This window comes from Abrus precatorius, unplaced genomic scaffold (assembly GCF_003935025.1).
Source record: "Abrus precatorius isolate BTA unplaced genomic scaffold, Abrus_2018 Scaffold7, whole genome shotgun sequence".
NCBI classification, from domain to species: Eukaryota; Viridiplantae; Streptophyta; class Magnoliopsida; order Fabales; family Fabaceae; genus Abrus; species Abrus precatorius.
In genome coordinates this window covers 3,713,280-3,726,787 of record NW_020874417.1, presented here as the reverse complement: position 1 = coordinate 3,726,787, position 13,508 = coordinate 3,713,280, and the positions used below count along the sequence as shown (strand labels likewise).

Here is a 13,508-nt window from a genome sequence, read left to right as displayed (position 1 = left end):
GTTCTATAAATAGGTAGCTATTATTTTAATAATTACATTATAAAAAAATATTTTTATGTTTGAAATGATAAAAAAAAATTAATTATTTTAATTCTTAAAATTATAGGCTCAATTTAATTTTTAAAATTGTGAAAAGATTTTGTTTAGTTCTTGAAATATCTTTATCTAAAATCTATCTATTTTATTTATATTTTTAAACTTTTCACAAACTCTTCATTTAATAGCTGAAAAAGAAATATGATAAATAAATATATAATTAAAATAGTTAGTTAAAGTTATTGTTTCTATATATTTAATTTATTATATATATATATATATATATATATATATATATGTATATAAAGATACATAAATTGGCTAATAGAGATTAGTTTAAGTGACAAATAACTTAGTATCACTTGATAAAAGTTTTGAATTCAAATTTTTGTATATGAAAAAAAAATTATAATATTAGACTCATCTATCATATCCAAATATACAATTTAAGTTAAATCCAGATTAAACCAAATAAAAAAAAAACACAAATTGAGTCGGGTTAAACTCTGATCTTTATATTTTTAATCGAATATTTTTCGTCAATAGTTCAAGCTTTTTGGGGGTCCAATCAATAGTTAGAGCTGAAGCACATTTTTTGGTCCATCAAAGCTGAAACAGTTTTAAATCTTTCGAATATGATTCATTTATTGGGCCACCGACTCTTCTTGGGTCAATTCAGTTTTTAGCACACTAAGAGGCCCAAGAAAAAGTTTCATCATCTATTTTTTTTTTTTTGCAGTAGTCTGTTTAACATTTTTTTTAATGCTAAGATACAAATTTATTAAATATCAAAAGAGAGTGCATCTAAAATAAACGATGGAGGAATGTCCATCCAACAATTTATATTTCTACCAAAATTTGCCAAAGCATTAACAACTCTATTTTTGTGTTGTTCTGTCCAATGAAAGGTGCATGAACTAAGTTTTCACTATACTTTATGATATCTTCTAGTAAAAATTCCATTGCTGACAAAAATGAAGCTCTCTCATTAAGTGCCTGGATAATCAATTGAGAATTTCCCTCTACATATACATAATTGAAGTTCCAAGTAGACAAGAAAGTCAGGCCTTCTCTTATTGCAATGGCTTCTAGGGAGTCAATTGATTATGTCATCATCTTACCATTTATATCAAAAGAGGCATTCACATTCAACTTAATATAAGAATGAGTTGGAGAAGGTATAGATTTTAGTGCCTTGTTTCTATGTGTCAGCTAATTTCCTTTTTACATAATTGAAAATTTTCTCCTTTTAATACTCTACATTGCAACGGAGTTTTGAGTCTAAGAAAATGTACAAAATTAATTTTGAATGATAAACAAACTGGCTCTTGCTCATTTCAAATTGAGAGATCTTTTTCTTATATCTCTTGGGTACAGGGTATATTAGTCTATGGGCATTTTCTATTGTGTAATCTGAAGGAAAAGGAAAAAGGTATGGGTCTTTTCTCGACTGTAAAAAAAATTGTAAACTATACATAAACTTGAATAAATGATGATTGAGATGTTGTTACGTGATGACAGCCATTCAGAAAAAGAAAAGGAAGCCATGATTAATTGATGTTGTGCATATTGTATGCCAAATATTTAAAGCACAATAAACTCTGATATTTTTTCCCAATAAATAATTGTTTTGCAGCGGAAGAGCTAGAAATAATAGTTACGTTTTTGTTTGAATTGAATCCCCTAATCTCTTAAATGATTATAATTAAGTCCGTCCATCAGTTTTCTTTTACTCCAAATCTGCATCTTTATTTTCTATTAAAAAAATGAATGTTTATATATGATATATTTGAGATAGAAATGATTTGAAATATTTCAAATTTAAAATTTGGATAAAATTAAATTTATTTTATGGGATTTGATGATAGGGTTCCAAGAAAATAAGCATTTAGAATTTCTTAATTTTAAGTGAAAATAAAAACTCAAAAACCGATAGAAGAATTTTATTGTAGAAATTAAAATCGTGAAGGACTAAATTCAAATAAAAAAATTAGTTGTGAAATAAAAAATTATTTTAAAAATAATATCGTAAATTGTTTTTTTGGTCTAATAAAAATCAAATATTTGAATAAATGGACGGATCCGCCTTAGAGTATAGGATCCATCTATTTATGGGCTAAATGATGATTGCCCAATTAATTCCACAAAAAACCAATGTTTTCGTTAGATGGATAAGTATTGGGCTTCTTCCGCAACTTTATTCCCTCAATCCCCCCTTCGGCCCTTACCTTTCTAAAAATGGAAAAAGCTCTTTCCATTCTTCAATTATTTTCCTCACCCTGACCCAAATAAAATATTTCTTCCTTTTTCTCAGTTTATTTCCTACACTTTTTGCATAAGAGTAGAATAATGATAGTTAACAAAATTTGAGTAAAGTGTAATGTCCAAGGTAAGTGATGTGCTTAACTTTTTCCTTTGTCTTAGTTTGGCAAGGTAGCAAATGGTGAATTAGGAATAAAGTTAACATGACTGTTCTAATACAGTCAAGAAGGGGTTTTAGTAGAAAGATAGAAGGATGCGTTTACATACTTTGGCTTGCTCATTTGATTATGGAAGAATATAAAAATTGAATGGTTAGATTTTATTAAAAGAAAGCTGCAGAAAGGAGAGGAAATGAAACTTCGGTGAAAGGAGAACGCCGAGCAACTTGGATTTGTTTGTCCATTTTAGGGCACATCAAAATCATTGACATAAATCCATAAATAATGGGCCAACTGAAAATAAGCAATTAATGCAAATGAAGAGGCAATAACGAGGCACACATTGTGAAACTGAAAGTCGTTGCAATTTATGATTCTATCTATGGACATATGATAATATCTGTCTGAGTACTAATACTTAACATTATACATGCAAGATTACTTGATTATGAACCTCACACTTGTACTCTATCTATCCTTCCATTGATTTGGCCACACAGTCATACCCTCTGGCCTCTCTACCACAGGAGTCCCTGTCTGAGGTCAAAAACATAAACACCAAACACACATGCAAACCATTACATTGATCCTCTTCTCATCACAAATATCACGAGCCTTAGATTGTGGGCCCCACCTCCCTTTGATCCTGACAAATTGCGCCATCTAGTGCTTCCTTGAATTCATTTGTGAAGTAACAAATAAAAATGATTGTCCAACATTAACTATAGGGTTAAGGAATCATCCTAGCTAGCCTATCCTTTGGTACCCATTTTAACCAAGACTTCCCAGAGCCGTTGGATCTCTCCGAAGACATCATCGGACGGTAACCGAAACCTGCAGCAAGGACACGTGTTCCTCTTACCCAGCCACGGCAAAATGCACATCCAATGAAACAAATGCTGGCATGGCAACTCACACACGTCCCTCCCTATTTTCATCTCCTCTTTGCATATCACGCACTCTCTCCCACCCACCATCACCTCCATCGCCGGCAGTGCCACCACGGTCGCCGCCGACGCTGCCACCTCCCTCACTTCCTTCCCTTCACCGCCTCCACAACCCAGCGAACCCACCAGTCTCCAGCACCGGCTCACCGTCTCAACGAAGGGAATCAAGATCGTCCCTTCACACGCCCCAAGGGGTGGTGCAGAAGGAGAACAAGAAAGCGTCAGCAATGTCTCAGTGAAAAGGTTGATCAACTTTCCCCTCCAATCGCAAAAGGGTGCGTCGAGGGCTTCTGGAGTGTGATTGTGTGTTTCGCAGAGCAAAAGGAGGAGCAAAACGGCGTCGAGCTCACGCTGCCTGATGGCGGTGGACAACGGCGGAGGAAGCGGCGGTGACGTGGCGCTGTGTGGTTGGATGTGGCGGGTGAGGTGGTGGAGACATGAGAGGAGGTGGCGGGCAATGAGAAGGGTCTTTTGGGGGAGAGAGAGAGAGTGAAGATGGTGAAGCGTTAAAGAAAAAAGAGTTGGGGAAGAGAGGAGGGTAGAGAGGCGGTGATTGTGGTGGTGGGTGGCTGAGAGAATGGAGTGGGTAAGATCTGAGAACTTGGAAGGAGTGAGGGTGGAGAGTGCAGCCATGATGGTTGTTGTTGTTTCTTCCATTGTGGGATCATGTGCCTAATTGAACTTTGGCTTTTTACACGCTCAACTACGGAAGAAGAATGTTGCTTTTCATCTACGTGTGTGTGTGTGTGTGTTAGCGATTATTACTATAATAAATAGACAACTAGTTCTTGCTTGTATTGACCAATGTGTCCTTCCTTCACGTTCCTTTTTCTACCCATTGTATGTGTACTCTGTTACTATATCTTTTTGGTCGGTTGTCTGTTATATATTTAGGAACTTGTGATTGGTTACGTCAGTACCTGACTTCTTTTTACCCATCTTTCTGTGTGTTTAATTATACTAACAATGATTTCGCAAACACTAGAGGAGGTACTAATTTTAATTAGCAAAACTGTATAATTGTCGGGTATGTATCAAACTAAAGGAAGTAATAAATAGCTGTAACAGGAAGACAATATATGGAGGAGATATTTACTGGTCTCTATCAGTATATTCGCGTTTGTTAATAATATCTATGATTGATACTATCAATCATTAATGCTTCAAAACTATCGATATCCATTGCATGTTAAAATCGAAGGCCAAGCATGAATAAATGGAAAAAAAAGGGAAGAAAATATCAATATTGATTTGTAAGATTAAAATGGAAGTTAGATAGATTAGATTGCATATTACCTGATTTAGTCATTTTTGGACAGTAATCTGGAAAGGTTATGTGGAAATAACTAACACTGGTGTGACGCTTGTGGAGATGGAACATAATGAAATGGCAGCGCTTGTCCACACGTTGATGTCCAGTGCAAACACGTTTCTTACTCTTGTGCTTTTCGTTATCCCTTTCAGATGTTGTCTCTCGACCGATTTTGTTTATTGTCAACAAAACAAGCAGAAGAGAAAGTTCCACCCTTGGCCCATGCCCTGGCTTGTTCCTCTTGTCACTAGTCAATTTCACCAAAACAAATCAATAATGCAATTCAGGTGAAAAGATGTTGAAGAATTAGACATCATATACTTTGTTCGTCAAGACTTTTCTCATCTATTGCAGTTCCTTAAGTATTTTGTATTTTTAATTAAAATTATAGTTTCACCGATAAAAAAAAAAAAAAAACATTTAACATTATCGTAAATTATCAAGTTAAAACTCTAATTTTGATTAAAAAAATACTTTAAAAACTATGCTTAAGTTTTATCTTCCTATTAATACGTCCTAATTTCTCAAAGCTCCCAGCGTATGCCTACCATTGTGGAAACCTTGCAAATTGCTTCGTGGTACGAGTTAAGGAGGCATCGTGCATTTCTATGATGATGGGCACTTTAGTCAAAATAGTAAAATATAAGACCTAGTAGTCATTCCCTGTTTTGGAGAAAGACCACATTTGGGTGGCAAACCAAGCTATGATTAAAGGAAAGGATATTTAACAGATATGGGATGCTTTATTAGCAAGAAAACTATTTTCGAGACAAGAAAGGGGTAAAGAAGTAAAAAGAAAAAGGTGGATGCGAGACAAGCCCTACAAAAAAAGAATAAAAATGAAACAATTATGCTTCCTGGGTTAAATTACAACTGGCTTTGTCAAAATCAATGCTCAATGCATTCCAAAGTCTCATCTCACCGATTTGGTGATCTCCCAATAAATCCTATACGTGGAGCCATTTTCAACAGAAAGTGTCCCTTTTGTTCTAGCTTTTCACAAAATATTAGGCCCCCATCTCGTCCTTCCACACCGTATCAACCTTCGCGCCATAAATTTGAAGGGTAAAAAAAAGAAAAAAAATAAAGTATTCGTCCTGAAATTCGGGGATCCTACCTAAGTTCACAAAATACGATCACAATGTAGTTTGCCGAACAATCAATCAAGCTACTTGTAGAAGGAAACTGGCAAATTAACCTCAAATAAGATGGTATATCCATCTCAAGGAGCCATATCTTGACTGTAGAACCCAGCAGATGTTCATAAAATCTACGTCCTTCATCACCCAACCGACAAATGATTACATACTCCCTTGTAGCCCGGTGTTTCTAGGCCCAAACTATCTTCTTAGGTGAAAAATCAGTAATCAGCATGCATAAATTTTCTATTGACACTCAATAAAAAAGGAGAGATCATTCCTAACCTTTTGCACGCAGTAAAGCTTGATAATTTTGTGAGTACAGGAGCTATCTAGTTTCCGTACCTGAAAATTTGTGTGATCTTTTGCTGTTCCGGCCATAAAAGAGCGAGTGACATGTTTCAGTTTAAATTACCGCATGTCAGTTATTAACTAAACATTCTCATAATCTAACTCTTCCTGTAAAATATATCCTTCTTCCCTCATCACACAAAGCAATCCTTCCAGCAATGCATATATTTCATCAGATCTTCCATTTGACAAATCCTTGGCAATGAAACTTAGTAACCCTACACTCGTTTCAATCCAGCTACACCCACGGATCTTCTGCAACCCAATTTCTTTCAACTTTATCCTAACCTTCTCAGCTTCTTCCCATCTTCCAGCCTGTGAATATAAGTTGGTCATAATCATGTAATTCCCAGTATTTTCAGGCTCAATCTCAATCAAATGATCATAAGCAAGCTTGCCAATTTCAACATCATCATATATGGAAGCCCCATGTATCAAAGCACCCCAAACTTTAGCACTTGGTTCAATTGGCATATCAGAAATGAATTGAGCTGCTTCTGAGAGCTTTCCAGCTCGACTCAGAACAGCCACCATGCAAGCATAATGCTCCACCAAGGGTTGAATACTATATTTCAAGGGCATCGCATTCCAGATATCCCAAGCTTCATCAACCAATCCAGAATGAGCACAAGCTGTCAATACAGCAGTTAATGTCACTGGATCAGGTTGAATTCCATTATCTAGCATCTGAGTATAAAGACCAAGTGCCAAATCAGCATCTCCATGAATAGCATTGGCGGATATAATTGCTGTCCAAATGATTAAGCTCCTATTCCGTGATTGATCAAAAACCTGTTGTGCCCCATGAATAAACCCCAACTTTGCATAAGTATCAATAATGGCAGTTTCCACAATGATATTTTGATCATAACCACTTCTAATAGCATAGGCATGCACCTCTTTCACTCCTCGCAGGTTTGAGAAGTGAGAAAACAAAGGAAGAGCACTAGCAAGTGAGAAAGCATTGAGTTTCAAACCAGAACTCTGCATTTCTCGAACCAAATCAAAGACTCCTTTATACCGGTCATTCTGAACCATACCAGAAATCACAGTATTCCAGGTACTCAATCCAGGGTTTTCCATTCCATGAAAAATAGTCATTGCTTCATCCACGAACCCATAAACCATATAGCCCGAAATAATCGACCCATAAGTAACATCATCCTTCTCACTCATTTCCTCAAACAACTCTCGGGCATACTCCAAACTACCACATTTCGCATACATAGCAATCACCGCATTACAAAGCGAAACATCAACCTCAACTCCATTCTCGTTCACAAAACGGTGAACTTCCATTCCGAACAGAAGATCCTTAGACTGTCCACACGCCTGCATCACGCTCACTATGGTAACCCCATTGGGTACAAGTCCCGCAACATTCAACATCTCCAAGTACAAACCCTTACACTTATCATAGAACCCACTCTGAGAATACCCAGCAATCATAGAGTTCCAAGTCACGATATCCCTCTCAGCCATTCCGTCGAACACTTTGCGCGCAAGTTCAATTTCATCGCTTCTGCAGTAACACGTGACCAATGCATTGAGAACGAAAATATCAGAGTCCAACCCACGTCGAAGAACGAAACAGTGAACCTCTTTTGTCAATTTGGGGATCCAGAAAGAGGAAGCCAGAATCTTCAAGACGCATGTAGCGGTGTAGTTATCGGGAGAGACGTTGGTGTTGGTGGAAGAGGCGAACGACGAAAACAGGTTAAGCGCGTCACGGTACATGCCGTTGAAGGAGTAGCCCATGAGCATGGCGTTCCAGGAGAAGGAATTTTTGTGGGGAATCGCGTCGAACACCTTGCGCGCTTCGCGCGCGTGATTGGACCTGGCGTAGCAGATGATGAGCTTCGAGGCGAGGAAGTTATGGGGTGTGACGGAGAACAGGAATAGGCGAGCGTGGAGCTGCTTAGCCTGCCGGATGAGGCGGTGGCTGGTGCAGTGCTGAATGGCGGCGCCAAAGGCGGCGCAGTCGACACCGCCGCAGGTTGTGAGCAGTTTTTGTCGGAGATTGCCGTTAACGGCCAATTGAGTTTGAATTTGAACGCTCCGTGCCACCGGGTTATGGATCCTCATTCTGATTCATTTGTTTTGCAAGGCAACGCTGGATTTTCGTGGTTGCTCTTCAAGGAAAATTCGGGCCGGGCCTCTAGCCCAATTTTGTTTTTTTGTGGGCTACAAAAATTATCGACTTTTGTCTCGGAAATTATATTTTTCAGCTTTTATTTTTACTTTTAACAGCCACCTTTAATATTTTTTGTCAATTTTTTTTTTCTAAAATTACCCTTTTTTCTAACCTCGTTAAAACATTGACAAAGAAGAAAATTCTCCTTAGTTTCCTTTACCACATCTCCATCTTCTTATCTCAAGACGATTAAATTGAAAATTCGTGGCTATTAATCACAAACGATTACTTATATTTTATTTTTTTTTCAAACTATTGCAATATTCAAAATAAACAACCCTCAATCCGAAGTTCTAGCAAATACTATTGAAATGGAACCTCTCTTATAATAGACATCATTTTTATGTGTCACCTGCATATATGCTAGAGCAAATAATTGATGAAGAGTGTTTTCTACTGTTTTTAAAAATGTTGTGGAAGCTAATTTTGCAGTGGATTAGTGGAACTTGATTCCTGAAACTTCATGAATAAAGAGGATTTTTATTGTTAGCGTTGATTTTTTTTTCCTCATTTTATTATTTGAAATTCGAAATTTGAGATTGCATGTTGAAGAGTCACAACGAACAACAATCTAACATATCACATTATTATTTCATAAAAAAAAAAAAACTTAAAATTTAGATGTTGGGATGAAATGCAATAATGCATCCCTATTACATGTCTATGTCTTGTAAGAAAGAGTCGCACTTAAATATTTTGCATTATTATTGGTTAATCCTTTTTATATGTATGATATTAATCTGTATTTGTATTTATTGTATATTTAATAATTTACTTACTTAAATTAAATATTAATTTAAAAGTAATAAATAGAGATATATAATTTTATTACAAATATTTAAAGTATTATACCATTTTTTATGACTTATTTATATATAAATCTTATAAATTTTATAAAGATATAATTATTTAATTGATTACTTGTAACGAAGTTTACAAATAAATCATTAAATAAACTAACAAGATAAATAAAACTTTTAAAAATGTTAGACTAAATTTAACAAAAAAGCTATAACAAATAATTTATTATACTCAAACTTTAAAATTATTAGATAAATTATATCATGTAATTAATTTTATTTACTCACATTTTTTATACATATAAAATAATATTTATATCTTAGGTTATTATTAATTGAAAATATCTTATATTGTTATCAAATTATACAAAAATTTATCACCAAATCAAACAGAATATTGTAACAAAGGGCATATAGGTGGCTATCAAATTATCCACTAACTCAATAATTAAAAAGTATAAAATTTAGATTTAAATATATTTTAACTATCTTTAAATAAGATTTATTTCAAATTACTATCTATTAATTCTTTTTATTTTATTACTTAACTATTTTTTTTTATTTTATACTTAATGTTCACTTCCGTCAATTAAATAGTGACATAGCTCACAGTTTGTCATATTATCCAATCTCTCTCCTCCACTTCATCTTTAAATTTTCACCTCACAAATATTTTAACTACCTATAAATTGAGTTTATTTCAAATTACTACTTATTAAATATTTATTTTGTCATTTGTGTCTAACTATTTTTTTAATTTTGTACTTGAGGTTAATCTTTATTAATCAAATGGTGACATGATTCACAATTTGTCATATCACTTGTAATCTTTTTTCTCTATCTTACTCTTAAAATTTCACGTCATGAATCTGTCTTTAAAAAAATTAAAAAATTAAAAAATTAAAAAATTAAAAAATTAAAAAATTAAAAAATTAAAAAATTAAAATTCAGGCATGTAGTGTTTCAACTTTAAAAATGTTGAAGAAAGAAACACTAATGTTATAAATGGACAATTAAGAATATTTTTTTAAAAAAATATATTTATTTTCTCAACAGCAAACTGTAAAATACATCACTATTTAATTGACAATGGTTAATATCAAATACAAAATCAAAAAAACAATTAGATATTAAAATAAAAAATTAATAGGTAATAATTTGAAATAAATTTTATTTAGAGGTAGTTAAACTTAAAATATTTGTTACATAAAAATTTAAAGATGATATAAAAGAGAGAGATTGGAGTGATGTGACAAATTGTGAGAGTTAATGTCATATATAAAATTAAAAAAATAATTAAATATTAAAATAAAAAAAATTAATAAGTAATATTTAAAATAAATTATGTTTAGAGGTAGTTAAAGCATATTTATACTTAAATTTTATTATATTTTTATTAAAAAAATAACTATATGTATAATTCTTTAAATGGAAAGTAATAGTTAAGTAAGTTATTTTTTGAAATTAATAAATTCAGAATTTGAGCATGACAGTGTGAAAAAAATTTACGAGTAAGAAATTATGTAAAAGATTACAAAATGAACCGTCGCTTACCACGGCACAGAAGCTTGAGCCAATGAGGAATGGCCACACTGACAGAGGGCCCCACGAGGCACTAGCTTACCGTCCTCAGTCGTACGTACGTCCGGTTAGTTTTGGAAATCCATTTTTCAATTATAATTAAAGTACCATACGGTGTTGTGGTTAAGTTCAACTAACTCAGTTACCAAGCATCCTAAGTCACAGCATCGCATATCACTAGACAAGACATGTACATTAACCCAAGATTTATGCTTCATTGCATAGAAAAATGCCAAATTTTGGTGAACATGTTAATTTGGCAACACGGGTAGTGACTTCACGAGATCACTCTTATTCAGGGGAAGGTCGTTTCTGCCTTTAACTTATCATATATAATTGTATTTGCAATTTTGCATTAGAGCAACGTTTCCTTGGGCTTGGGGTCTTCTCTTCAGAACGTTATCATGGAATCGTTTTTCTTCAAAACGATGGTATCCCACAACGAGACGTTCCAGCAGCAGATGCAGGTTCCTTTGGCGGGGATGGATTTGTCGTGGATGGCTGAGTTTGTGGAGGGTATGGCGAAGCCTGTGGCTGCCACCGTGGTGGTTTTTGTGGCTGTGGTATTGTCGTTTTGGCAGAAGCTGGGGCTTGAGTGGGAGATGGTTTACGCCATGTTGAGGGCATTTCTTCAGCTCTCTGTTATTGGGTTTGTGTTGCAGTTCATATTCAACCAGGACAACGCTGGATGGATCATTCTTGCATACCTTTTCATGGTAAGTGTTACTCATATCCTTTCATATTTCATTGTTTTCAACTATACCTCTTCCATAGAGCAGAATCAAAACATACTAGTGGAACTTGTGCCTCCTTTTTTTGCTTCTCGCTGATAAATTATAGTCCGGGAAGCGGGAACTTAATCGTTTCTAACACTTTCCATTAACCAAAGATGGCCCTTCTGATTTTAAATTCATTAAAACAGTGAAATTGACACAGTTTGCGCTTCCTTTTCCTTTTTCATTTTGTGCTCTTAATTTCGAAAATTGAAGGATTTCAATTATTCTATGCGCCTTAAGTTAATTTTCTTAGCAAATTTTGTCGGACAAGAATTTATTTTTTTGTATGTTAATTAATACTATTTATTTGTTTGTCTTTTCCTTTCAGTGATAAATTTCAACAAACAAAACCCAAACCATAAAGTATAAATATTATTATATCATCACAACCTCATGTAGCGTGTGTGGGGTGACCGGAGTAAAAAGAAAGAGAAAGGGTGAAAAAATATATTAGATAATATAAATAAAAAGATAACAAAAATATAAGAACTAGCAACACATTCTATAATAAACTTTTTATTCTTTACTAAAATTTATTAAATTCTAAAAGTTAGGATAAATTTTCACAACTCTATCTATCTACACTTGCAGAGTTGTCAATACAATGATAAGAAATAGAGGAATATTATTTCCAAATCATATTCTGATAAGAAGAGAAAAAGAAAGTAACAAAAAATGATTTTGAATAAATGAGTTTGGGTGCAGGTGTGTGTTGCTGGTTACACAGCGGGTCAACGAGCGAAACAGGTCCCTCGAGGGAAATATGTGGCTGGTGCATCCATTCTTATAGGAACAGCAGTGACCATGTTGGTACTAGTATTACTCAACGTGTTCCCTTTCACTCCCAGATACATAATCCCCGTAGCAGGCATGATGGTCGGAAACGCAATGACAGTAACCGGTGTTACCATGAAAAGACTCCGCGACGACATCAAAACACAAATGAACTTGGCAAGTCTTGTTGTTAATTCAATTCCTAAACTTTTCAATTATGAAATAATATTAATTAATTAGGGGATTTTGGAATAACAGGTTGAGACGGCATTAGCATTAGGTGCAACTCCGCGAGAAGCTACGCATCAGCAAGTGAAAAAGGCTTTGGTTTTGGCCCTTTCGCCAGTAGTGGACAACGCTAAAACTGTGGGTTTGATATCGCTGCCAGGGGCAATGACGGGTCTTATTATGGGAGGGGCTTCTCCATTGGAAGCCATTCAACTACAGATTGTGGTGATGAATATGTTGATAGGTGCATCCACTGTGAGTAGCATCATGTCTACGTACCTTTGTTGGCCAGCGTTCTTCACTAAGGCCTACCAATTAGAGACCAAAGTCTTCTCAAGATGAATCTACCTTCCATAAACCATACGCTTATCATCACTCCTTTTATTCTTCTCTCTCTCTGTTTTTATTTTGGTGGTTCATGTTTCATAGAGTCATCGCCCAAGGGGATTTTAATCTGGTTCTGCACCTTTTTTTTTCAACAACGTGTAGACGTCCAGTTTTTTTTTAATTCTTATTAGGAAAATATTATGGATACTAATTAAGAAATTGAAAACATTTTTGATTAAAAAAATGAACAAATGCTTTCAGCACAAATTTATTGCATACAAAATTCTAACAGTTAATTAATTGTCATGAATCTTGCCCGCTTTCAACAAACTGAAATGCAAATAAATGCCTAATGTATTTTTGAAATGACTGATTCGTTTAGGCATGGAATAATGCAATTGTTGTTCATATATATAGCAGGTGTCTTCATAAACTGAATATTTATATTTGCCTAAAATTGCTATTCACTAATTATTGTGTCAGCAACGTTAAACAGTACGACAACTTTCAAGCACGAAAACACGATTTAAAATTGACAAATGAAGTCAGCATAACTATTTAGGAAGGGGAGATATTTCATTTGTGAATAACACCACTTTCATTTAATGTATCACCGATTAATG

The 13,508-nt window shown here is 34.4% G+C and overlaps 3 protein-coding genes across 3 annotated transcripts; 1 reads left to right on the top strand and 2 right to left on the bottom strand.

Annotated features, from left to right (window-relative positions):
* Positions 1-779: 779 nt before the first annotated feature.
* Positions 780-6,272, bottom strand: LOC113872677 (E3 ubiquitin-protein ligase SGR9, amyloplastic). Its single transcript, XM_027510407.1, has 2 exons — positions 6,140-6,272; positions 780-4,962 (listed from the first exon to the last, which is right to left on the bottom strand). Exon 2 carries the CDS (start codon positions 4,058-4,060, stop codon positions 3,209-3,211), a length of 852 nt encoding a protein of 283 aa, XP_027366208.1. The 5' UTR covers positions 4,061-4,962; positions 6,140-6,272; the 3' UTR covers positions 780-3,208.
* Positions 5,449-8,303, bottom strand: LOC113872675 (pentatricopeptide repeat-containing protein At2g37310). The gene has a single exon (XM_027510406.1). The coding sequence runs from the start codon at positions 8,288-8,290 to the stop codon at positions 6,287-6,289; it is 2,004 nt and encodes a 667-aa protein (XP_027366207.1). The 5' UTR covers positions 8,291-8,303; the 3' UTR covers positions 5,449-6,286.
* A 2,738-nt stretch (positions 8,304-11,041) lies between these two features.
* Positions 11,042-13,032, top strand: LOC113873134 (protein ALUMINUM SENSITIVE 3-like). Its single transcript, XM_027511128.1, has 3 exons — positions 11,042-11,496; positions 12,262-12,507; positions 12,589-13,032. Exons 1-3 carry the CDS (start codon positions 11,185-11,187, stop codon positions 12,898-12,900), a joined length of 870 nt encoding a protein of 289 aa, XP_027366929.1. The 5' UTR covers positions 11,042-11,184; the 3' UTR covers positions 12,901-13,032.
* The last annotated feature ends 476 nt before the right edge of the window (positions 13,033-13,508 follow it).

What these genes read in the sequence shown, in the direction of transcription:
- LOC113872677 (XM_027510407.1), bottom strand. Translation starts at nt 4,060, where the DNA reads ATGGAAGAAACAACAACAACCATCATGGCTGCACTCTCCACCCTCACT.
- LOC113872675 (XM_027510406.1), bottom strand. Translation starts at nt 8,290, where the DNA reads ATGAGGATCCATAACCCGGTGGCACGGAGCGTTCAAATTCAAACTCAA.
- LOC113873134 (XM_027511128.1), top strand. Translation starts at nt 11,185, where the DNA reads ATGGAATCGTTTTTCTTCAAAACGATGGTATCCCACAACGAGACGTTC. An exon ending in TTCTTGCATACCTTTTCATG is followed by an intron (nt 11,497 to 12,261) that starts GTAAGTGTTACT and finishes GTTTGGGTGCAG; the next exon opens with GTGTGTGTTGCTGGTTACAC. An exon ending in TCAAAACACAAATGAACTTG is followed by an intron (nt 12,508 to 12,588) that starts GCAAGTCTTGTT and finishes TTGGAATAACAG; the next exon opens with GTTGAGACGGCATTAGCATT.